The 26,205-nt window shown below is 47.1% G+C and overlaps 1 protein-coding gene across 2 annotated transcripts in view; it reads left to right on the top strand.

Moving 5' to 3' along the window:
* Positions 1-9,689: 9,689 nt before the first annotated feature.
* MGLL (monoglyceride lipase) overlaps positions 9,690-26,205 on the top strand; it is a 96,275-nt gene continuing 79,759 nt past the window's right edge. Inside the window, exons 1-2 of one of the 2 annotated variants that reach the window (XM_084887359.1) lie at positions 9,690-9,918; positions 11,254-11,398. In XM_084887359.1, coding sequence (XP_084743485.1) covers positions 11,274-11,398 — 125 coding nt within the window. In that variant the 5' untranslated portion in view covers positions 9,690-9,918; positions 11,254-11,273. Of the gene's footprint in view, positions 9,919-9,958; positions 10,752-11,253; positions 11,399-26,205 lie in introns of those variants that run through there. The other variant, XM_084887358.1, reaches the window with a different exon arrangement.

Raw genomic sequence — 26,205 nt, 5'->3', positions numbered from 1 at the left:
GGCTAACAGAGTCATACAAACTGATGTACTAATGTTATTTTATGATTTTAACCATCTCTTCACTTTGTTTATTAGCTTTTAAAATTTCTGTTTGTATAAATTTCCTGATTATATGCTTCGCCCATTTCTCCCCCCCCCCCCATTAGTAATCTTTTTTCTTGTTGGTTTCAAGAGTTCCTTGAAAAAAGTACCTCTTATAAATTAATCCCTAATTTGTCTTTGGCAAATATTTTCAGCCTTTCTCTGCTGTCTTCCCCTATCTGTACTTGGTGTCCTTTGTTGAAAGGACATCCTTAATTTTGTTGTAATCAAATGCTTTTTTTCTTTCCTTATGGTTTTAGTTTTTAGAATTTAAGGCATTTCCCCCTATACCTGAATGTGAGCATATAATAATAATAATAATAATAATAATAATAATAATAATATTCTACATTTTCTTCTATTAACTTTTTAAGTTTCTCTTTCACTTTTGGGCCTAGTATCTATGTGGTGTTGGGTTGGGATTCAGTTTTGCTTTTCCAGTACTATTTATTGAAACATCTACCACTTCTAGTTCTGACTGCTGTGTGGGGAGAAATAGGTGACTCAACTACATTCATATCTGGGTTGAAAATATTACAATTAATTATTACACAAGCCCTTAAATTAAAGTTTCTCCTATTTTTGGTTATTAATTAATCCATTTGTTTTAATAGTTTCAAGCTCTTTTATATGTTGTGAAGTTAACACCTGGATCTTGGTAGACTAGAGTTGCCAGATTTAACAAATAAAAAATACAGGATGCCCAATTAAATTTAAATTTCAGATAAACAATTAATTAGTTTTTAGTGTGAACATGTCCTATGCAATATTTGGAACATAGTTACACTAAAAAATTATCTATTGTTTCTCTGAAATTTAAATGTAACTGGTCATCCTGAATCTTATTGGGCAATTGTGGTACATCCAACACAATAGAACTTGTCCTGACTGAGTCTTCCTGCCATCCCTCACCCCTCTGCCATTGTCCCCACTAGTAACAAGGACATTGGTTAGATACTATTCCTGGCTGATACGGCTTAGTTCCAAATAACTTATCCTTAAATGAATAGCTTAAAACTTCACCTGTTTCTCAAGTGTTATTAACATGCTTATGAATCACCCGGAACCTTTTTAAAATGTATACTGTGTTCCAGAGGATCTGGAATTCTGTATTTATAACAAGTTCCTAGGAGAGGTTGATGTGGCTCATCTATGGACCAATATCGGCAGTTGGTATTTAGGGGGTCCTGTGCATTCCCTGGGGAACCTGGCTATTAAGCCATCATGACTTTGGGAACCAGAGTGAAGCCCAATTTGGCAAGTCCATGCTCCTCTCCTCCATGCTAAACCCCAAAGGGCAGCAGAGTCCAAGGAAAGAGAAGCTACAGACCACACACTTGGAACTTTTCCAGAGTCTGCGCATCTCCTCCTCCAATTATTGAAGACGAGTGTTGCCATTGCATGATTTCTTATACAAACCATGACTTGATTCTTTGTGGCCTCCCTCACTTCCTGCTTCCGGTGATTATCTGTTCTCTTGTCCTTTCTCGCTGGACTGTAAATCATGCGAGGGGAGGGACAATGGTGTTTAGCTCCAAAGCCCAGCATCCAGCACAATCTCTGGCATGTAGCAGCTGCTTAATAATTGCTAGCTGAATGAACGAAAGAAAGAATAAATGGATACTTGACTTCTAATTGTCAAGACTGTCGTTAAAGCAATTTTTGTTGCCCTTTTAAGGGCTCCCTGTACAGCCCTGTTTTGCTGTAGCAGTTGGTGTACTTTACTGAGAGAGGAATGAGTTTCTGGAAGTTTTCCTCTCTGGGTTTCTCATTTTTCTGTTTCCAAGTTGTCAGCTACTGCATAGCACATCCCACCCCACCCTCACCCCACGTACACACACACACACACACACACACACACACACACACACACACCAGTCAGGAACTTAAACATGCCAACTTCTTGGTTTGGCATAATTCGTATTTCTCAGTCTTCCCACTGCTGAGCAATCTTCAAATAAGAGGAGATTGTGTTAATCTATTCACAGTTCTTTCTCCTTTTCCAAGACTTCTCTACGGCACGCCCCTCAGTTGCCATTCCCCAGGTCTCCAACCATCTTTCAATCTGCTAAGAATTTTCCTAGTAGCTCTGGTAGGTTAAGTCAATAGAGTAAGTTGTATCTGTCAAGGTTCTTGGCAAGCAATAGAAATCAAATCCAGCTGACTTAAGCCCAAGGGGACTTCACCGGAGGTCTGTTGGGTTGCTCATAGAATGCACTAGACTGCAGACCTGGCTTGGAAACAACAGAGTAGGGACCAGGACATGCACCAGGCCTCCCACAGCCCGAACATGCAGCCACCTTGCCCAGCAAGCAGGAGACTGAGTAAGCGCCTCGTGTGCCTTCCATCCCATATGCGCTCTGCTCAAGAGTCAGCCAGAGAGAGTCCTTTGTTAGAAAGGGCCCTTTGTTAGAAAGGAGAAAGTGTTGCTGGTGGTCAAAAAACAAACAGGTCAGAGAAAACAAATGTCCACAGAGACCTCTGAAGGATTTGAAGGAAATGAGGGGGAAATCGGACAGGCCTGTGGCAGTGTGGGCGAGAGATCCCAAGCATCCCAATTGCTGGTTTTCAATGGCTTTTCATGTCTGAAACACTCAGAATCCACCGGGAATGATGGGAGTAGTGCTGGAGATGCAGAAGGAGAGGTCCGGACTCCTGCTCTCATTCAGATTTCATCACCCACTTACTGTGCAACCTCGGGCAGGCCATCTCTCTGGTCTCAGTTGCTTCATCTACACAATGATGGCTTTAGACTAGATGATGTCTAGGATGCCTTCCAGCTGTGGTATTTCCCCGAAGGCTTGACAATTTTGCTTGATGTACAGAGAAATGCACATTTAACATTGTACAAGGTAGCATGATGTCATAAGACACAGGTTCTCAGGTGTGTGGCATTGACAGGTAATTTGGAAGGGAGAGTTGATGGCTGTTTCACAAATAACCGTAAAGTATTTGCTATATGCCAAGCATTATTCTAAGCCCTTTAATGTGTTAATTCATTTATTCATCACCACAATCCTACCACATGGATACTATTATAGCCTCCCTTTTACTGATGAGGAAACTGAGTCCCAGAGAGCCTAAGTCACTTGCTCAAGGTCACAGAGCTTAAAAGTCCAAGAGCTGATTTAGTCCCTGGGTGGCTGCCCTTAACAAGCACACCACATGGCCTCTCTGACCCAAACCAGCCAGATACAAGCAGACCAGGAGAAAGTGCTCTTGTTTAGAAAGGCTGTGCATTGTGCTTCCTTCCACCCCCAGCCTTGCCTAGCTGATCTGGAAATGTCTATCATACGTAGCAGCTGCTGCATTGTCAGTCAGCCCTCATTGGACTTCCCCTGCCTAAACATAACCACTGCCTCATTTGCCTTCAAAGGCCAAATGCTAGTGTTAGGTCAGTGCATCTATTTTAAGAGAAGTGAAAGAAAAAAAAGTTTTTCAAAAAGTAAAATAGAAAGATACGCATGTGTGACCCACCACTGTTATATGCTAACAGAATCCATTTGATTTGCATTTATAATGACCCCAATGGAATATTTTTTCAGTAGGTTTAACTTTTAGCTGCTCCATTAACCAGGTTAGTGAGTGGAAGGATTTTCCCTTTACCACACAGTGCAAATCTCATTAAATGACTGGGCCTAGTTACTAATTGCTGACATTCTGGATTTGCCAAATGCATTTAAAGAAGGTGCTGTGTGGGCGGGAACCTGTGTGTTCATCTTTGTAGATTTGATTGTACTTAATGGCCTTTCCTGATAGGCCTGGTCCTGGTGCTTGACTACAGAGCAAAAATAGCCACCCACAGAGTGATGGTTTCCAAGAGCTGGGAGGACCCTGGAAGACAATCCCGGCCAGTCCTTTTCCTGACCCACAGGAAGCTGACCCCCTGAAGGGCAGTATCAGCTGGAATGGAAGGAGCCTGACATGGAAAATTCTGCTGCAGGGCTAGAGTGTGTGTGTGTGTGTGTGTGTGTGGGCGGGGGGGTGGGGGGGTGGGGGGGGTGGGGTCCTCAAGCCCATCTCTCCCACCAGCCGCCACCCCTGCATGTCCCCCGCCTCAGTTATGACCACAGCACTGACATTATGACTTTTCCAGTTCAATGTCCCATGTACTCTGTTATTTACTTAATCTTTTTATTTAAACCTGTGCCGCGCCAGCACAGTCAAGGCTTTGGCGAGCCTGAGTGGGGACAATGAAGGATGGAGAAATGATAGACAAAGAGAAAAAGCTGGGTCTAGGTGGATCTTCTGTGCCTGGCTGAGGGCACAGAACAGATCCAGACTGTATTGTGTATTCACCACCCAAAGTCAACTCTCCTTCTATCACCCTTTATCGCCCCAATGCCCTTTTCTGCCCCCCTACCCCCTTTCCCTCTGATAATCACCATACTGTTGTCTATAGTGTTTAATTTTTTTTTTTCTTAATCCCTTCACCCTTTTCGCCCAGTCTTGTAACCCCCATCCTCTCCGACAGCTGTCAGTCTGTTCTCTCTATTTTGTTTGTTATTTTATTTTGTTCATTAGATTCCACATACTTGTTTTTCTCTGGCTGGCTTATTTCTCTCACTTAGCATAATGCTCTCCAGGTCTATTTATGCTGTCATAAAAGATAAGATTTCCTATTTATTTATTTATTTATTTATTTTTATGACCAAGTAGTATTCTATTGTATAAACGTACCACAGCTTTTTTATATACCCATCAACTGACTGGCACTTGGGATCCTTCCAAAAGTGGCTATTGTAAAGAGAAAGGATAACTTGAAGTTGTAAGATGACAAATGTAGTGATGATCTTCTGCATCAGTTAGCTATTGCTGCCCAACAGGCCGCTCCAAATGGAACGGCTTAAACCAACAAGCATTTACTCGGTTCATGGTGCTATGGGTCAACAATTTGGGGCTGAGCTCAACTGGCTGGTTCTTTTGGTCACAACGGGATGCCCTCAGGCATCTGCCATCAACCGCAGGTCAGCAGAGTACATAGAGGTTGTCTGCTTATCTGCTGGGGAGCTTCAGTTTCCTCCATGTGTCTCAACATGCTTGTGCCTCAGTCATTGCTCCGTCCAGCTGGCCCAGCTGGTTCACATAGCAGAGGAAAGTGAGAGAGAGGAAGCATGTCAGACCCTAGACGCCCAGGCGTTTCTCAAACTCTGTCCACCACTGTCGAAACCTACTCCCCTTCCTTCATGCCACTCAGAAGTCTGGATCTGCCTCTTCAGGCACCCAGCAGCACGGAGCCACTAGGAACTCAGCGACTCTCACTCCCCTCTGATGCCATGGCATCTTACTTCCTCCCATCCTCCTCACATGTGCTCCCAGCATGATCTACTCCCCTCCAGCCTCAGAACATCTCTGGAAGGCCACATAAGAACCTGCAGGGCTGGTTCCCTCTGTGGACAGGAACCAGGGCACAGAATAGGAAGGATACTCACAATTCACTGTTAACTTGTTAGCTCTCATTGGGATTTTGAACACGTATACATTACTCTAATAATGGTGAAATTTTATTGCATCCTACCTACCAGGTGCCAGGCATTGAGCTAAGTAATTCACTTGTGCTATAGAGGCATCAAGAGGGTACAGTAGCTGCCCAAGATCGTGGAGTTAAAGTCAACAGAGCCAGAGCTTGAATGAAGACTGTCTGGTTGCAAAATCCATATACTTCACCACTGTGCTCTACTGTCTCCTCTTCAAAGAAAATGTCTTGAAGGGATGTCTACACTGCTGTTGCCACTCATTTTCCATTCACTTTATAGCTCAGAGCAGGTTGTCTTCTGCTCCAATTAATCCATGAACTGGGTTATCCCCAAGATCACAAATGACCTCCTTCTTATTAAATCTATTGGACACGTCTTAGTCCTCTGGTTTGGCTTATGGACAGCATTAGACCTTGTTAATCCTTTGTCTTACAACATGCTGTGCCTTTGGATTTGTGAAATCACACCTTCCAAGTCTCCTCCTTTGAAAACTCACCCCCTCCTTTTCCTCCTTCCCAATGTCCTCACAAAGATCTCTCGTAGGCCATTTCTCCCTCCAGTTCACGTGTCCTGGGCAATCTAATTCATTCTTATAACATCAATCACCAATTGCTTCCCAACATTCACCTCCATCCGTAGTCTCACACTGCACCTGCTACGGCCTGGCATGTCTCTAGTTGGATTTCCCAGAGACTTTGAAAAGTCTAGAATCACACCCTGCCCACCACCGTTAACACTTACCCTCCTTCCTTCATGTTCCAACCAGAAAACACAAAGATTCGCTTTTCTGGAGTGAGCTCAGCAGAGGAGTGGGCAGATGCGCAGTTGCAGATGCCTCCTGAAGGGGGCAGCCTCCACCCAGCCACAATGCAGACCAATGCCAGGCACAAACGGGGCCCCTCATTGCCAATGTCCTTTCAGAGGAAATTCAGAAACCAGCACTGAAATGTCCTGATTTCTGAATGCTGGCTACTAATTCAAACATTTTGAAAGCATTTGTAGGCCAAGCTAAACCTTTTGCTGGACAGATGCAATCCACAGGTGGCCGAGCCACACCTCTACCTACCCATTCTCCTAGGGTGAGGTTACCCTCTCCCACGGGTGAAAGAGCTGTTTCTGGGCCAACGCCTATGTCTCCAGCCTGACCTCTCTCTTTGGTTCTAGACCCATGAACTCATCCTCCTCTATAGACACCTCATGCTCAGCACTGTCCACACCATGGCAAGGAATAATCAAATCTCTCTGCAGTTCAAAAAAAGCCAGGAATCTGGATTTGCATGCAAAATCGCCAAGTTTTAAATTTCACATTAAAATTTTATCAGACAAAAAGTACTTTTTCTTGGGTCAGATTTGACATCATGGCCACCAAACTGCCACCCCGACTTTGTGCGAGCTGACTGTCCCCCAGGGGTGTGCTGAGTGCCCCACAGACGTGCTCTCACTGATCTTGGCCAAGGTCTGGAGGGGTGTTCATATTCCCGTGTCAGGAAAGGAGGCAGGCCAGCCAGGTCCAGGGACTCTCTGGAAAGTTACATAGCTCATTGGTGGAGCATAGTTTTTAGTCTTAGGTATTTTGGCTCAGTTTTCTTTCCCCCTGAGTTTGATGGGCAAGACCTTACTTCTTCTCTGTCGTTCACTTTAAATGTCATCTCCATTTCCAAGCTCTCCTTCTTTCCCACAACAACGCTAAAATTGTTGATAGAAACTCATGGTTATCTTACTCACCAGTACCTGAGCATGATCTATTCTCAAACCTCAGAGCATCTCTGGAACACTTGCAGAGGGCCGAAAGAGGCCACTTTTACTTGAATTGCCATCCTACCTTTTCATCCTGGGTGGTAGGAATGGATCCTACCCACCAGCACTTTTATTACAAATCACCATACCTAGAGTAATCCTGTCTAGAGGAACTGGGACCAAGTCACTAAAGGGTACCCCAGTCGGCAGGGACCACTGAAATACATGGCCACACTTCTGCATCTGCAAGGGCAGAGGGATGTGCTTGTCCTTACTACTCTTGCTAAGCACAGCTAAAAGCCCTGGACATTATATATAAAACAAACGTAAGGAGACTCTGAAAGTTAGAGCGAGAAGGCAGATCAGTTTGAAATCTTCGGACCCAAGAAATGACGTGGTGAGTTCCCTGGGTTTTGTTTTGCCTCATACAGTCCAGACTTGAAGCTGAAGAAGCTAGCAACCCAGAAATGCCATCGGGGCAGAATAGACAATGCCCAACAAAAGCACGCTCTTTCCAACCAAAGAACCGGGAGAGGGAACGCTGAAAGACAGAAAACATTCAGATGTTACCCTTTCTACACTAGTCAGCATCCTGTGGCCCACACCCTCATAGGTTGAATGGGAGACCTAGGTTTCTACCTCCACCTGGAAGCAACGAGGCACCCCTTCCGTTCTGTCCCCCAACTCCAGGCCTGGAGCAGCAGAGGCCAGCTAAAGCAGAAGGTTTAAATAAGATCCAGAGTCTCACAACAACACAAAAATGTCCAGATTTCAACAGAAAATCACACATCTTACCAAGAACCAGAGAGATCTAAAATTGAATTTTTAAAAAAGGAATAGATGCCAACAGAAAGAACAGAGATTTTAAAGCAGCCACGATAAAAGCGCTTCATTGAGCAATTGTGAACATGCCAGAAACTAAGGCAAAATAGGAAGTCTCAGGCAAGGGATAGAAAAGCTAAAAGATGACCCAAATGGAAATTTTAGAACTGAAACATACAACAACGGAATTGAAAGCTCAGTGGATGGGTTCAAAGGCAGAGTGATGGGGACAGAGGAAAGAATCAGTCAACTGGAAGATAGGACAGTAGAAATTACACAGTTTGGACAACAGAGAGAAAATATACTGAGAAAAATTTGAACAAAGCCTCAGGGACCTTCAGGATTATAATGAGAGAACCAATATTCACATCATTCGAGTCCAGGGAGAAGAAAAAAAAGACGGTGGGCTAAAAAAGTGCTTGAGGAAATAATGCCTGAAATGTTCTAGGCTGCTTTTCAAAAGCCATTGCTTTATTTCTTAAGTGAGATGGCAGGCGCTAAGCCTGGGCCTCCCCACACAGTGTGATATTGAGATAGCAGTTTCGGAAGGACAGCAGTTATTTTCAACACTGCTATGGTGTAAAGCGTTTTTGTGAAAGAAGAAGGATACAAAGGCTGCTGAGGTCAGTGTGAGCAAGGGACATGTGACACATAGCTCCTGAGTTCCAGGTGATATCAGCCTATGCTCCTTTCTGTGCCCTCTCACCCACATTGCCAGCAGTCCTGGACAGCTTCCAGACCTTCCCTGACCTGTGCAGACACACCAGACGCTTTGTTTGGGGGCCTGACTCCTGGGTCAGGGGAGAGTTGCTGTGGATGGGGGTGGAGGGAGAAGGTCTGAACTAGTCTATCTCTGACGACTTCCTGGGGATTTGTGCACTGTCACCCCCCACCCCGCTCCCCAATCCCTGCTTTTTATTTGTGTGTCTGTGTGTGAGTGTGTGGGGGCAGTGTGTGTGTGTGTGTGTGATATGAGTGTGTCTGCCCTTATGTGGATGACATGCGTGTCTCTGTATTTGTGTGGGTTTTTTCTGAGTGTCTCTCTGGGTCCATGTTCCCCTCTGTGTGTATCTATGTGGGTTTGTGCGTCTCTGCGGAGGTCATGTGTCTTTCCTTATGTATTGAGTGTGTATGTTCTGTGTGTCTGCGTGTGGTGAGTTCTGTGTTTGTATGTGTATAGTGTATCCGTTTGTTTATCTGCGGGGAGGTCTGTGTTCCTGCATGCATGCATGTGGTGTATCTGTGTGCATTTGCTATGTGTCCCAGTGCACGTCAGTGTGTGCGTATGTGTTGCAGTGTGTTGTCTATGCCTATGCTTGTGGTCTCTGCGTGCGGGTCTGTGTGCACCTGCACGTGTGTTAGGTGTGCGGGCCTGAGGGCTCCATGGTGTGCATGCCCGCATGGGTGTGGCGTGTCCTCCGGAGTCTCCCCTCTGGAGAGTCCAGTTCTATCCAGGGCCCGTGACAGCGCCCCCGCGGCTACCCTGGGGAGCCGGAGCCCACGAGGCCGGCGCGAGGAGGAGCGCGTGGCCGAGCCCACGAAGGCGCCCCGCTCCTCCCCGCAGGCCGGGCACACGTGGGCCCGGCGCCGCCTCCCCGCGCGCCGCCGTCCGTCTCCCTCGTCCCCACCCACCGCGGGCCGCCCCCCCGGAGCCGGCCGGGGATAAAGTGGCGGCTCCGGCGCCGCGCCCTGACCCCCCACCCGGAGCCCAGGCACCCAACCCAGCTCGGCCGACCCCGGCCCGCGGCGGACCCGGACCCGCAGCGCTCGGGAACGCGACGGCGGCGGCGCTCGAGCCCCGGTAACTGCCTCCCGGTCCCCGCCCGGCCCGCGAGCGCCGCCGCCAGGACAGGGGTGGGGAGCGGCTGCGGGGTCCCCGGGCCGCTGGGCGTGGGCTCCCGCACCCTCCGGTGCGCGCGCATGTGCGTGTGCGTGTGCGTGTGTGTGTGTGTGTGTGTGTGTGCACCGCCGTGCGCGCGCCTGTCAGCCTGTGCGCGCGCGCGCCCTCCCCGCGCCCTGGCACCAGCCCCCGAACCAACCAACTTGTCCGCATCCGCTCCATCTTCCCGGCTCCGGCCAGGTCTCCCCGCGGCATCGCCGTGACAGCCGCCGGGCTCCGTCCCCGGGGCTGCCGGGGGCGCGCAGGAGGCAAAGTTTGCCGGGTGCCACGGGGTGACTCTCCTCGGGGACCCGCATCGGCGCCGGGTGCGAGCCGCCTCGCCGCGCGAGGAGCGTTCGTCCCCCAGGTTCTCGGGCGGTGGGTGCTGGGCTCCCGGCCCCTCCCTCCCCCGAGCCCATTCGGCGGCGATTTCTTTGGGAAAAATGATGACACGAAGAACTAGTAGCGGAGGATCGCAGGCTCCGGTCCCCCGCCCCGGGAAGGGAGGGGAGCCGCGGAGAACTTGTCAGTGAGCGCTGGAAGCAGGCTGCCGGGCTCCGCACCCCGAAAGGCAGGATTGCGGGGCAGGGCGCGGGGGAGCCAGCGGACTGGGGGCTCCAGCTGCTGGATGCCGCGCTCCGACCTCGCAGGCGATGAGGGAACAGCCCTTATCTGCCCAGCCCTCCTCTGCCCGGCTCTGATCCTCCCGGCGGTCGCGGTGGTGGAATGCAAAAACCAGGAAATGATGGAAACAGGTTCGTCCAGCCGGCATCTTTGGAATTCCAGGCAGGAGGCATTACAGGGAGCGCCATCACCTCCTGGCTGCCCCCCCCCCCCCCCCCCAAACTTCCTGGGAAATTTGAAGATGGCTGGGTCTTCTCGCAGCTGGGTCTTGATTCCCACGGAGCTAACTATAATCTCCACTTGATGATAGCTAAAATAGTCTTTAGGACGAAGTTTCCCGAAATGATTTAAAATAAACACAGATGGGAAGGAGGGGAGAGGGGGAAGAGAAGGGGAAAGCTGTAATGAAAGCACTTAAAAAATAAAGTCAGCTTTCCTTAAGAACAAATGGGGCTTTTCAGTGTTGGAGAGATTGCAAGAGATGTATGTATTTTTTTTTTTTTTAATCTTCGAAATGGAGTTTTTAAAAACTGCTTTAAAAAAAAAAAAAATTGTTACCGACAAGGCTTTTCTCCCCTGTCCTCTGCTTTTGCCATGCTTCTGACTTTGGACTGTGCCCTCCTTTCTTCCCAGGACTTGGCCGTCCTCTCAGAATGCCGGAGGAAAGTTCTCCCCGGCGGACCCCGCAGAACGTCCCGTACCAGGACCTCCCTCACCTGGTCAACGCTGACGGCCAGCACCTCTTCTGCAAGTACTGGAAACCCGCCGGGACTCCCAAGTAAGTCTCCCCCCGATGCCCGAAACCTCCATACCTGCCTCCCTCCTCTCGCTCCGTGGGGTGTCACCTAAGGGGCCAGGCGCTCCAGGATCTGCTTCACCTGCCCCCTGAACAGACATGAGGCTCAGCCATGCTAACGAGGTTGACATTGATACCTTATTTTTATTATGACAACTAGGATAGGGATTCTGCTGCAGGGCGGTTTTCAAAAATTCCACATGACTTTCATTCTTGTACTGGAGTTGGTTTCCCATTGTACAGTCACGTCTTAAAAATCAAGCCCAGTATTTAAAGAAAACCACCCAAATCAGATAAGAAAATCAAAATTATATTTAGTAACCTTTGTTCTCTTTTTCCTGTTTGGTTATGAGCTCTCGAAGGTGTCATTCCTTTTCTTGGAAGGAAGGGTTCAGGGTTATTTCCTCTGATTTCACGCCAGCTGGGTTGCTTTTATATTTTCCTACCCAGGATTGTCTTGCTGTTAGAAACAGGACTTGGGACTGTCCATAATGAGACAGCTCGCCTCCTGCTGCTCTTGTCTTGTCTGAAACAGGGACAGCCCTGCTTGCTTGTGTTGAGCAGGGAAAGAAATGATTTGTGGTAACCAATTGGCCTAGTGATGAGTGAATAGTTCCATGGACAGCTTACCTGCTCCTTCCTAGGCCTCTTGTCTCCTAGGGGACATGGGGACGTGTGATGATGTCTCTCTCTGGGTTTCCGTAATCACCTAACCCTAGCACAGCTATAAAACGTCTCCGATACCTTTAACAGGCCTACCTGTAACAGGTATATGTGTAACAGGTATATCTGTAACAGGTGGCTGCACATTAAAAAAAAAAAAAAAAAAGCAAAGCTACGGACTTTTTAAAGATCTAGCTGAAACGCATAGCTTCAATGCAGCTGTACAAAGTAGCTATCGTAGTAGGCTGTTCCTAACAGCCCTGGCAATGTCCTTCTTAAAGGTTCCCCCCGGAGGAGAGCATGTGTGTGTGTGTGTGTCTGTACATGCACATGTGTCAGATGGAGGGAGGGTTGTCAAGCGTGACCTTCGTGCTTCATGCTGACTTATTCTCCACCCTGACTTCACTGGCTGTAGAATTACAAATTCTTGGTTGAATTTCTAACAACTTAACAGTAGATGGTGAGTTATTTTTCAGTATACAAAAAGAGGACATAAAAGTGAAAGGAGACGTTTTTCATGTCTGAATCTCAGACTGCGGGGGCTTTCTCTGTTGAGTGGGAGGTGGTTCTGTTTGAGGTCAGGGGAGAAAGAGGGCCTGCAGTCCTCACACGGGGGCAGGGTGTGGGTGCGTGTCGGAAAAGGCTGGCTTCAGTGTTTCACAGTCTCCAGGCCGGGGCTGCGCCGTGGGGAGCTCTCTGCTGTTTCCCCTTTGCTCTGGTCAGAGACTGAAACCCAAGAGTTTAATCAGAGCTGTCGCTTGGAAGTCAGTGTTTGCGTCTTAGCGGATGTTGATGGAAATAAAGAATGGGGTGGATGCTGGAGGCAAGTGGGCCCTAGGTTTTGGAAGAGAACAGTGGCTGGGAGGTCAGGTGACAACCAAAGCCACAGAAGTTGCATCTCTAACCCAGGTGGCTTGACCTCAGCTCCAAAGCCTCCCTGTAGCCCACGCCCCAAGGGGCTCCGCCTCTACCTGCTGGAGATGGTGCAGATCAATAAACTCCCCTTTGGGGTTGGGCGTCCCCCTCTGTCAGGGATCTTTACAACATTTCACAACCAGCTCAGACCAATGAGAACGTCCTGGAGGCCCCCTCGATGGCACCGGTTAACCCTGTGCTTGCTGCATTGCAGGGAGGGCCAGACAGCCCTGGAGGAGAGATCATGGCAGCTGAGTGGTGGGGAGGCAGTGGGGGCCTCAGGGCAGAGGTTTATGAAAACTGGTACAAAGCATCTCCATATCTTAATAACAGAGCAGCTGCTGAGTAGGTTCCCTTCTTGCATGGCCTGGGATATCTCTTCTGTTACCTTTCAACATTGCTGCCTGATGCTTTTAGGATCGGGGAGAAGACCATAGGCCACCACTGGCTGCAGCCTGTCTCCTCCAGGGACTCTCCTTCAGGCCTTTCCCCCCAGTCCAGCTCAGGGTCTTCCCTACTCTACCATGTGGGGGAAACGCAGGCAGACACCACCGTGTCTCCACTTGTTCACTTTGCTCCTTTAAAAAGGCCCTTGGGACCTCAGAAGACCCCACGGGCCATCTTACACAGAGGGGTGGTGTGCCTGCCTTCCTTAATTGGCACAAGTTGGGTTGGTTTTCTGATCAGCCCAGCTCCCTGTGCCTGCCCAGGGCACCTGACCCAAAGTTCTGCCCTCAGAGGACTTACTGGGCACCAAGAACAGCCCCGAAGTTGGCTCAGAGCACCACTGGGTCACAGGTGACAGCCATAGCTGGGAAACTGGCTTAGCTGGCTTTTGGAAACAAATCATGTCCTCATACCGGATCCTGAGAAAGAAGCAAGTATTCCTTAGGATAGCCATTACAATGTGTGTCCAAGAACAAAGCTGTCCTAAGTATAGCAGGCTAGGATTTAGTCATTAGGAACCTGAGATTTTAAATCTACATCTGCCAATACCAAGGCAAATTTATGCTCAACTAGTAGTATTTATTTATGGCAATTAGAAATGTTAGACTTACTAGCAGAATTATCTCATATTGATTATCAAGTATGTTCTGAGGCCTGGACTAGACTCAGTACAGACATATCTTATTTTATCTTTACATCAACATGTGAGACAAACATTATTATTATTATTATTATTATTTTACAAATGAGTAACAGAGGCCCAAATGACCAAGGAAGCAGTCAACTGTTCTTAAAATTGTTTCCTAAATAGCACCTCTTTATAAATTCTTACATCTTTGTTGGTAAAGAGTAATAGAATAATCAATTCTCCTTAATCATTTGCTCAGAATATATGAAAAGTGGGACATCGACTAAAGATATGTATCCAATCTGAAACAAACAAATCTTCTGATGCCCTCGGGGACTGACTGGCTGCCGTGTAGAGGATTCTTCAGTACTTTGGATTTTTTGAAATGCTGGTTCTTCAACAGTTTCACTGGTGGTATCGGCAGAGTAGTGGAGACTGGCTCGGGTGGGGGGTGCATTGCTTTGTGGGCTCTTCATATTCAGAAAGGGTGGGAGAGTGGGGGTAATATTATTTAGTGCCTTTAAACTCAGTCCACCAAGTGCCCCTCAGTCCATTGAAAGGACAACTTCAAATTAACGCCTGAATGTCACTTAGTCATTTTCGGGACAGCAAAGGTGTTTCTGCACAGAATGTTGCATGACTGACTGCATGCCATTGTTGGTGGGTGGGATGCTGGGGGTCGTCTGACACAACACTCACTTTGATGGCTTGATTCCCGGAAGCCCTGCTTTGATCCTGTCGGACCGGGAAGGCTGGAGAGCACGCTCTAAATAAGATGACACAGCTGCGCCCCCTGGCACGGTCCGCTCCAGGCGAGGCCCAGATCACGTTCTTCTGCTCACCGTGAAGGCCTGGCCTGATGGAGATGGATGTGGAACAAATGCTTTGGTGCTCTCCACCCGTCTGTAAGGCTGATGCCCCTCTCCTGCCGTGTGCACGTTGTATCTGGGTAGCCGGGGAGCTGTTCAGCGTTCCTTTTTGTGGCTTCTGTTCGGTGGTTAACTGGTGCACCGAGGGAGCTCTTTCAACATTCAGGCACCCCTCCGCCTGCAGATGTCCTGATGCAACCCCCCAGGGAGGGGAGCTCTGCCACCCTTCCCCAAGAATGCAAGTGACTCATCTTGGAGCGTTCCGTGTAGCATTTTGTTGCAAGCTCCCCTGCATTTTCAGAGATCTTCCAGAACATAAGCCTGGGACGTTCCTGGCTTCCTCTTCGTTCCCTTTCTTGCCTCCAGCTTCAGCAGCCTGACTTTTCCCTCCAGTAACTCTGCAGCCACACCCTCGCCATGGAGATCCCTCTTCTTACCTCCCCAGCCCCACCAATCTGACCTGCTCCCCCAAACAGTCCGCTGCTGGTGTGGTTTTCCAGATCTTCCCGGTGGTGATGTGGAGTTAGGGCTGGCAGTGGGGCACATGGCTATCCAAGAGTAGGGTAGCATCGGTTCTGGTGGTCACGGTCGGTGGACCTAGAATCAGTTAGCCCACGGCCCCTCTCCCCCTGCTCCTGTCCTCATTCCTTATTGCCTTGGACTGGGGCTCAGGGGACATCCCTACCTCTGTCCTGCCCTTCCCGGGCTACCGGATCCCTTTCTCCATGAAGACCTTCCCAATCTGTGTCCGGAGTTTGGGGCAGTGCCCTCAGAGGACACTTCCTCCCACCTCTACAGATTTACCTGGAGGAACAATTCCCCGAAGCTGGAATATATTGGAAGGCTAAAAAAATATTCTCCCTTCCTGCCTCCCTTATAATGTCCTCCTCCCATCGGCCGCCAGCCACTTGGGGGTGGCACCTGTGGCTCCGGAAGATAAGGGCCCCTCCCAGCCAGCTGGATCCAGACCAGGGAGATGCAGAGTCCTTACCATCTGGCTGGACATAATTTCTATCCCCACTGCCTTCTGGAAATTTTGTTCTCAGAGATCAGATGGGTGTTGCCCTCTTCTCCCCTCTCTCGTAGGCTTTCTAATCAGGTGGTAAGTCTGTTAAGTGGCGCCTTTCTCCCCCCTCCCTCCACCTCCACCCCCAGCCTGGGATTTGCTCAATGTTCTGAGTGAATGTGCTGTGGGCTCTGCTTACATCCCGGAGTGTTTGTGCCTCCTGTGTGGCCCCTGCTGACTCCTGTGTAACTCGGTGTTATTGCATCAGTTACCTTTGGTTGTTACATCCCCGGGGGCCACCAAACCGCAGCCCTTATTTATCTCTAAAAGAAGTCATCCTGGTCTCCATGGGTGTGAGGACAGTTGAGTTCCTCCCAAGCCCGGCCCCTTAGCTCTTCCCCCTGATTGGAGGAGCTAGGGTAGCTTTGGGGCTCCCCAGAGCATCTTAACCAGACAGGCTGTCAGGAGTCACCTCTGCCAATGTCCCTGCTCTTCCCTTCCATTCAACAAGTCAGTTCAGTGAACACTTACTTACGGAAGTCCGTCTACACTTTCTAGGCATTGTGTTGGGCACCAGGTTGGGGAGAGAGTGTCAAAGACCACTTGCTTGACAAAGGGCGGGAGGGGAGATGAACACAAGGTCAATTGGCATATGATGTGGTAAGTGTCTAGGGGTAGGACCACCACTTACCCAGGAAGAGCTTTTGTGAAAGTTAGAAAAGGGAGCCCACCTGGGCAGACACGGCCCCTCAGGCGCGAAGTTCGGTGAGCAGAGTGTCTGTTAGATTTCAGCTCCTACTCATCCTTTCAGCCAGTGCCCGTGAGAAGGGCGTGGCGGAGCAGGGAGCCGGGCGGGAAAGCAGGAGCCACAGCAGGTTGGCAGTACTGAAAGAAATAGAATGAAGCTAGAGAGAGGTGGGAGGGGGCCAGGCCTGGGGGCTCCTGCAGGCCAAGCTACAGGTGCGGACTTGAACCTTCAGGGCTTGGGGGGGTGGGAACTTGTTGCTTGGACAGTCATTTTCCTGGAGGTGTTTGCAGTAATCCAGGGGACAGGTGAAGAGGGCTGAGTCACAGCACAGTGGGGCATGGCAGGGTAGTAAGGGAAGGGGAGGTGAAAGTTGATTATGTGATGATGATGGGCAGTGCAGGGAGGGAAGGCAAGCTCTCACATGCCTTCCTGAGTGGGCCATGGGCTCCTCCTTTCCTCCACACACCTTTAGGGTATCCTCTGCTCTGAAGATGCCAGGGCTGCTCTCTGGCAGTGAGTTCAGGTGGGGCCACCCAGAGCAGTAGGACGTGTCATTGGAGCAGGCCTGGGATACACCAGTAGGAGAAATGGAGGAGAGGGAGCGTGGCACAGCAACTGAATTACATTGCAAACATCAGCAATAAAATATTAATGACAAGGACAAGTTCATTTTAGTGAAGGGGAGAAAGGAATCTTGTCTTACATTGGCTCTCCAAAATGAGGAATCAAGAATTAAGTGCCTTTGACTTTGTGTTATTTCATGAAATTTGCACTTAAACTCTAAGAAAATGGACCTTACTGTGCATCTCATACCAGTCCCATTATTTTTAATTAGATTACCGATTTACCGCATGCCTCAATTTTCCTTTGCCTATTTTAAGAATTTCCAAAAGTTTCTTCTCTTGTATGAAGCCGTTATTTCTCCCTCTGATGCTTCTGCCTTTGTTGTAGTGCAGGGAACTGCCGTATTTTTAAATAGGGCATCTCTTCTGGGCTTTTTAAAACAGATTCTTTGAATAGCAAAGATCTTTTGATGGCAATAGGAAAGGCCGGCTGCTATTCTCACAGTTGGTTTTTCCAACAGCTTCGTTAGGGAATAATTTCTCCCAGTTGCTATAAGAATGTTCTGCAAATACAAACCTGCCTTTGTTTTGCAGTGGAGTCTAAGGGAAAAAATAGCAAAATAAGCTGCTTCCTGAATAGCAGCCATTGTCCGCCATTGTCTATTTATTGGCACCTTTGAGGTTTGGATCGTAATCCCAGATGCACTTTGTCCGTGAATGCAAACCAAACCTCCGATATTGCAGAAATGGCGTAAACGGCCTTCAGTGGTGTGAATTCTTGCAGCTGAGATTACAAGACGACCCTTGTCCAGTGCGTTAGGGTCATCCAAGGTTCTTGTCGGTGGGAGGTTCTTTTCCTTTCATGCGGCCTTGTTCGTTAGGGGTGGGTGCGGGGTTGCGGATGGTGTTCCGGACGGCAGTAGGAGTGAAATGGCTCCCTATGTATTTGAAAGCCTGACCCTCTGCAGCAGGGGCCGTGTTCAGCTCAGAGGGCTGCAGGAGAAGCTGTGCGTGGGTTTCACTCCATTTGCAGCTGCCCGGTTTCACACCCATAGCCTTCCTTCCCCCAACGCGCCTCTCTCCCCTGCTCTGCGGACCGTTCGTTTCTTCTCTTGGTGCTCAACAAATCCTCCTGTGCAGTGACATCAAGGCATGCCTTCCGTTCTCAGAAAGGCCCCAACACTGATTTTCATGGGGCCACTGCTTTATCAACGGTTCTAGAAGACAGGACAGGAGAGGAGAGGCGATAGAGAAGAGGAGGAAGGGGAGAGGGAGAGAAGAGGAAGAGGAGAAGGGGGAAGAAAGAGAAGGAAAGAAAGAGGGTTTAAAATTATATATTTTATATATATATATATATATATATATATATATATATATATATATATATATATATATATTTATCCTGTTCATGTTAGGGTAAGGGGAATTTGACCTTCCTTTCCTTGAACGAATTTTTAAAAACACAAAGATTTAAAAGGTTGCCAGGGGCAGAATTAATTGGTTCTTTTCGTGAAATTACACCTGTGCTACCTTGAAGATGTGTGTGCCTTTGTCATCTCATATTACTACCCCCAGAGAGCAGGTGCTGGGGATAAGGAAGGCTTAGATTCCTGAGATGGTGATATACTCGCGCCACCAAATTGCACGTTCTCCGTTGTTTTGTTTTCTCTGTGCACAAACTGTGTGCTTGGTCTAGAATGGCGGTCAGCCCTCTGTGGGAGCTTAATCAATGTGCTGAATGAATGAATCTGCTCCAGCAAGAGGAAAGGGGCACATGAGCATGTTACTGACGGAGCCAGATTCCACCACCCCCCCCTCGGGGGGGAGAAACTCAGACTTGAGCACTGAGGTATCATTAGAATTTATCAACGCTCCCTATCGTTAGGGACTTCTTAAAGTTGTTGGTGGAGAGTGTTAGGGAGTTAGAGTCTGCCAACCTTTGGACATGGGTTTGTGGGTCTATGTACTTTTCTGGAAAGGAAGATGGATCACAATCTCCTGACCATGTGTTTCTTCTGCTCCAGGCTGTCTCTCAGGAGTTGCTCCCCACACCTTCTTCTTTTGGGTTCAAACCACGACTTAGCCCTTCCCAGTAGGGATTTGAACAAATGTCCAGTTTGGGGTAGGGATTGAAGGGGGTCTTAATGTGCCAACACCCCCCCACCCCACCCCCCCGCTGCCAGAAGCCATGTGACACATCTGCATTTGGGTGGTTCTGTTTTTAGTGGTTAGAAGTGTGTGGGTACTAGGTGGTACCCAAGGAGCTGATAGGGGTGAATGGACTTCAGAAAGACAGTAGGAGACTTATTTATTTATTTATTATTTAAAAAAATATATATATTTTATTGATTTTTTTACAGAGAGGAAGAGAGAGGTATTGAGTTAGAAACATCGATGAGAGAGAAACATCGATCAGCTGCCTCTTGCACACCCCCTACTGGGGATGTGCCCGCAACCAAGGTACATGCCCTTGACAGGAATCGAACCAGGGACCTTTCAGTCCGCAGGCCAATGCTCTATCCAATGAGCCAAACCAGTTTCAGCAGGAGACTTATTTAGAGGCTCAAGCGATGGGGTAGGAGGAAGGGGATAAATTGCAGGAGGGGGAGAAGCTCAACAAGGCCTCTAGGAAAACAAGAGAAGAATGGGGCAGAAGAAACAAGGGGTCCCCAAATTAAAAGGGGGAAAGGGAGAAGATAATGTGAAGAGAAAGCTCGAAGTCAAGAAGACGCTCAGCCAAAGCAGGTCAGTTTCTTCAGGATGTTTACAGCCTCCTGAGTTAGGTGCTGGTTAGGAAATGGATGCCTTTTAGACATTTAAAACGTTTTGCTGTTTATCCCATTCAGTCGATCCTGAGGAGACATGTTTTGGATAAAACTGTTCTCTTCGGGAAGTGAAGCAGGATGGCGCTGTGGGGAAAAGCCCAGGCCCAGGGGCTGGACATCCAGGACCAGAGCAGGTCCATATGGATGAGGCGTGAGGCTGTGGATACGTTCCTTTTTTTCTTTGTTGTTACGGTATTACATATGTGTCCTTATCCCCCCATCCTCCTCACCTCCCCCTCATGCCCTCACCCCCTGGTGTTTGTGTCGCGTGGATACATTCCTTGACAAGTCTTGGCATCAGTTTTCTTATCTGGAAAATAGGGGCTAATAGCACCTTTCCCCCAGGGTGTTTGTGCAGGTTGGGGGTAAGTGTTAAGGTCAGTGGTTGGCACACGGTAAATGGCATGTGCATGCTGGCTCTTATCACTTAGTTTGGCTTCTTTGGCTACTTCCGTGGTATATAGATATTAATCGTATGTCCATATACTGGCAGTGAATAATCTGAGGATGAAATCTAAAAAATCCATTTACAAGAGCATCGAAGAGAATAAAAATGCTTAGGAATATAAATTTAACAAAAGAAATGCAGAACTAATACTCTGAAAAGTGCAAGACATTGCTAAGAGAAATTAAAGAAAATCTAGATGAGTGGAAAGACGTTCCATGTTCATGGATCAGAAGACTTAATATTGTTCAGAGGGCAATACTCCCTAAATTGATCTACAGACTTAACGCAATCCCTGTCAGCATTCCAAATGGATTCTTTCTAGAAATTGACAAGTTGTGTCTAAAATTCATGTGGAAACTCGAGAGACCCAGAAAAGCCAAAACAATCTTAAAAAAGAAGAACAAAGTTGGGAGACTCTCATTTTCTGATTTCAAAACTTACTACAAAACAATAACAATCAAGACAGTGTGCTATTGGCATAATGGTGGAAAATAATTGAGAGTCTAGAAACCCCCATGTATCTATAATCAGTTGATTTTGACAAGAATGCCAAGATAATGCAATAGAAAATTAAGAGTATTTTCAACAAATGGTGCTGGGATAATTGGTTATCTACATGCAAGAAAATAAATTGGATTTCTTTCTTACACCATATATAAAAGTAAAGCTATTACACCTAAATGTAAAAGATAAAAGTAGAAAACTTAGAAGAAAACATAGGGGTAAACCCTCAGAACTTTGCATTTGGCAATGGTTTCTTAGATATGGCACCAATTTCACAAGTAAAAAACAAATTGATAAATTGGACTTCATCAGAATTAAAAACTTTTGTTCTTCAAAGTACATAATAATAAAAAATGAAAAACAAGTCACAGAATTGGAGGAAATATGTGCAGATCATTTATCTGATGAGGGAATTATATCTAGAATGTATAAGGAACACTTACCAGTCAGTGATACAAAGACAACCCATCAAAAATGGGCAAAAGACTTGAATAACATTTTTCCAAAGAGAATATATAAATGGCCAACGAGCACATGAAAAGATGCTTAATACTGACTGTCTAAGGGAAATGCAAAGCAAAACTACAATGAGATACCACTTCACATCCCTTAGGTTGGTTATAATAAAAAAAAAAAAAAGATAGAGAATAACAAATGAGGATGTGAAGAAATGGAAACTCTCTTGCACTGCTGGAGGGAATTTAAAATGGTGCAGCCACTTTGGAAAAACAGTCGGATAGTTTTTCAAAGGTTAAACACGGTTACCATATGACTCAGCAATTCCACTCTTGGGCATAAAATAAGACAATTGAAAACATATGTCCACAGAAAAGCTTGTACAGGAATGTTCATAGCAGCATTAATCATAATGGTGAAAAACGTGGAAACAATCCAAATATCCATCTACTGATGAATGGATAAATAAAAAGTGCTATATATCTATAATCAAATATTATTTGGCCATAAGAAGGAATGGAGTACTGGTACATGATACAACATGGATGAGCCTGAACTCATATGCTCAGTGAAAGAAGCCAGTGAAATATACAGCATAGACAAATCTATTGAGACAGAAAGTAGATTAATGGTTGCCTAGGGCTGGGGTGGAGATTGGGAGGTTGATTTTGGCAAATCATATTTACCAAAATAATCTAATGACACAGAAAGTTGTTTAGATTATAATGGGACATAGAAAACTACAGAATAAAAAGCTGTGATCTCAACTACACTAAAAATATAATCATGGATAAAATATTAGAAATGAAAATAGTGGTCTTTTCTAGGTTGTGCATTTGTGATGGGCAAGTTTTATTTTGTTAGTTAGCGTTTTCTGTATTTTCCACATTTTCTAAAAGGAGTGATTTGGGGGCAGTCTGGAGGACTTTATATCTAAGCCAGGTCCTGAAGAGTGATGGGATTGAACAAAAATGAAAGTACATTCCAGGCAGACGAACTGGGTAACATCAGAAGGCACGGAGGGGAGAGCACAAATGGCTGGTGAACTGAATCTGGGAAGGCACCGGGGTGTTTAGCTACAGAGAGTCTTGTGTACCTTGTTTGGACTTTGACTATGGTCAATGGGAGTCCCATGAGACTCCTTTAGTGGGACTTGGGAGTTAAGACAGAGAAAAGAGAAAAGACCCCATTGCTGAGATCAGTAGCAGATTTAGCATCAAGAAGTATGTAAAAGAGACCAAAAAATAGTAGATGGAGCACTGGGAGAGAATATTGTCATAAAAGGAATGATGGGCCCCCCAGAGCCAGCTCCTGTAGACAAGAAGCTGACCTAAGAGTCTCTTCTGTCTGGCTTGGGTAGTGTCAGCTACAAAGCAGGAGCTTGCTGACAGGATGATTCCATCTCATCACTCCTTCCTAAAGTTTTTTTCAAAACAACTCAGAAGAGAGAAGGATGTCAATAATCCTTAAGCTTCCAGGTCCCAAAAAGAGAGGTCTGGATGTCCTGTCGCTTCTGCAAAGGAAGAGACAAATTTGTAGCTATAACAACCTATCCATCCATCTCCTCACTCATCCCCTCATCCATCCCTCCATCCATGCATCAGTCCATCCATTATCCATCCATTCACCCACACATTAGTTTCATTCAACAAATATTTACTGAGCACCAACTCTATGCTGATCTTGTGCTAGGCCTTGAGAGGTAGAAAAATCATTGAGACCCAAAGGTCTCTGCCTTCCGGGGGCTCAGAGTGCAGAGAGGAAGACAGGCAGGCAAGCCACTTGTTCACATGCCAGGGCCAGTGAAGTCTGGGGTCTAGACCAGGTACTGTGCCTGAGGAGGCTGGAGAGCTTCACTGAGTGTCTCCTCCTTAGAATCCCATGCTCATACCATGTCCAATAACTTAGTGCATTCGTACACCAAAGATGGGCATTGTCAGGGCTCTGCGTCCACTGAGGCTCCAGCTGAGAGTTGGGGATGGAGCCTGTCTGATCTCTAAGGCTGACCCTCAAAGGACTACAGCAAAGCCAGCTTTCCTTGAATATGTCTTTTGTTTTTAAAAAACTTTTTAAAAAATTTATTTAATGTGCCATTTGCTTCTGCATAGATGTTTTCCAAGCTTTTCTGAAGGTTTTGCTTGGTATTTTTAGTATCTGAAAATACACACTGCTACTCAGATGGCTGCCTTTAGGGAAATGGATATAGTATTGAGCTGACTCTTTATTTAAAAAAAAATATTTTTATTGTTTTTTTTAGAGAGAGGAAAGGAGAGGGATAAAGAGTTAGAAACATTGATGAGAGAGAAACGTCAATCAGCTGCCTCCTGCACACCCCCTACTGAGGATGTGCCTGCAACCAAGGTTCATGCCCTTGACCGGAATCAAACCTGGGACCCTTCAGTTCATAGGCCGATGCTCTATCCACTGAGCCAAAACAGTTAGGGCTGAGCTGACTCTTTATTAATTTTCTGTCCATTGATGTGAGTTGGGTTCTAAAATTCCCTACTATTATTGTATTCCTGTGAATTTCTCCCTTTATGTTCATTAATAATTGCTTTACATATTTAGCTGCTCCTATGTTGGGTGCATAGATATTTATAGTTGTTATATATATATTTATGATTATTACAATATAACAATAATACATGTCTGTAAGCATGTATTGGAAAGGAGAAGGAAACTGATCTTCAGAAGGCTCAGGCCTGAGACTGACACCTTGGTAGATATTCTTTGCTTTCCCTCCCTGAATTTCATAGTGCTATAGGGTGGTTAGCATCATCCTTGCTATTTCATTGACCTAGAAACTGAGAGTCACATGCTATGCTAATAAATGGCACAGCCAGGATTTAAACCCAAATAGCTTTGCTTCAACTATTCCCTCTCCAGCAACCAGTTCTACCTCATGAATACTTACAAAGCTGTTTCTATAACCCATGTGGCGCAGGTGCTATTTAATGATCACGATAACCTGTGGAGGTAGGATGGTAATCCCATTTACAGATGACAAGACGAGCTCACAGAGGCACAGTGGCTCTGTTGAGGCCCCACAGTGGGATGACAGGTCTGTGGAGTGAGTCCAGGGTCCATCGCCTGTCCAGCCTCCCCCGGTGTCTAACTCCAGCATTCACTCTGATTGTGCTGGCCTGGCTGCACCTGCCAGGTCAGGTTATAGCATAGCTCAGAGGCTGCACTGTGGCCATAAAGTTGTGACTGTTTTCCTTAACTTCTTCCCTGTAGGATTGTCTTACCTCTCCTGAATTTTCAATAAGTTTCTGATTATTTATTGCCATCCACTTGGCATTTCACCACCCAGAAGAACTTAGAGCCATCTGCAGACTTGGAAAGTTCATGTTGTTCTGCTTTCAGGGAGGGGAAAAAAGGCATGTTACATAAGGTGGAACCCAAGTACGTTCTTATAGGAAGGTCAGGGAGCCACTCCCTTACTAAATAGGCCCCTATTACCTCCTCCTGCCATTTCCTGTTCCATCCAGGTGAGAATTGCCTTGCAGCTATCTTTTTAAACATTTTTCGTTGCAAAGCCTTTCAGAAGACTCTAAATGTTATCCCCAGGTCTACATGGGATTGCCCTCTCTTCAAGGTCTCCTTTGGGTTCTGTGACAAGAGGTTTCTCCCAGAGAACTCAAACAGTCTTCCTCTCAACAGTCTGTGTGAGTCACTTTGCCCTTTGGGCAGGCCTGGGGGTCATCTCCGGGGGCTGAGGTCCCCTGTGAACCCTTGCCCACTTCCTTCTACCCCCTCTCTGGGTTGCTCTCCTGGCCCAACTGTTACCATTTCTTCCATGGCTCCACAGATAGGGAAACTGAGGCACAAAGGAGTTACTCATTCATCCCCTGGAGTCAGGGAGTCTGAGCTGAATGAGCCACGGTCCCCTATCCTCGGGAAGCCAGAATTCATCAGGCAAGAAGATGATTGAGGGATAGGTGAGCAGTGGGGGAATGTGGGACAAGGGGCAAATGAGCAGAGGGGATCAGCTGACTCTGACAAGGTGGCCTGGATGGCTTGGTGGCCAAGCTGAAGGAAGGGATGGTCATCTGACCTGGCTCTGAACAGGGAAGTGCTGGCCAGTGACAGAGGCAGGCCTGGAACTCTGTGTCCACCTGCCATCCGTGCTTACTGGCTCGACACTCAAGCTGGTGCTTCCCTCATTGGTAACAAGGCTTTCCGGTTTTTATCACCCCATGACCATTTTGGGAGGTTTGCCTCTTAATGGACCATCTCTCATTCAGGTCATTTCTGTCCCAGGCTTCACCCCATCTTTACTTGTAACGAGTCTTCAAATGCTTTCCAAGGGCCACAGGGACCAGCCTGACAGTGAGAGAGGGGCCTGGTGACCCTTTCCAGTCCGAGTTGTGTTGACCCCTCATGGGGGAAGACCCATGCCTCTTGTTCCCGTGCCATTGGTGTGATTTCCACCATGGCGATTTGCATTTAAGTTTTCTTGACTCAACTCACTTTTTCACTTCAACTCTATTTTAAGAGGAAACATTCTAATTCAAGAAATGGAAAGCCAGGATCAAATATTGATAAAAAGTGGCTACAGGAGGAAACAAAACCATTCTAGCTCTGTACTAGGCTTGCCCCAAACCCAGAGCCTGTGGCTTCTCTCTCTGTCCTGAACATGGAGGTTGGCTAGAGTTGAACAGGTGTTTAAGACGGATCAGCACCTAGCTGAGACTCCCTCCTCTCCCCACAACAT

The sequence above is a fragment of the Pipistrellus hanaki genome (genome assembly GCF_964339955.1).
Source record: "Pipistrellus hanaki genome assembly, chromosome: 6".
NCBI classification, from domain to species: domain Eukaryota; kingdom Metazoa; phylum Chordata; class Mammalia; order Chiroptera; family Vespertilionidae; genus Pipistrellus; species Pipistrellus hanaki.
Note: the sequence above shows the minus strand (reverse complement) of the source record. Positions and strands in the feature narration are given on the sequence as shown.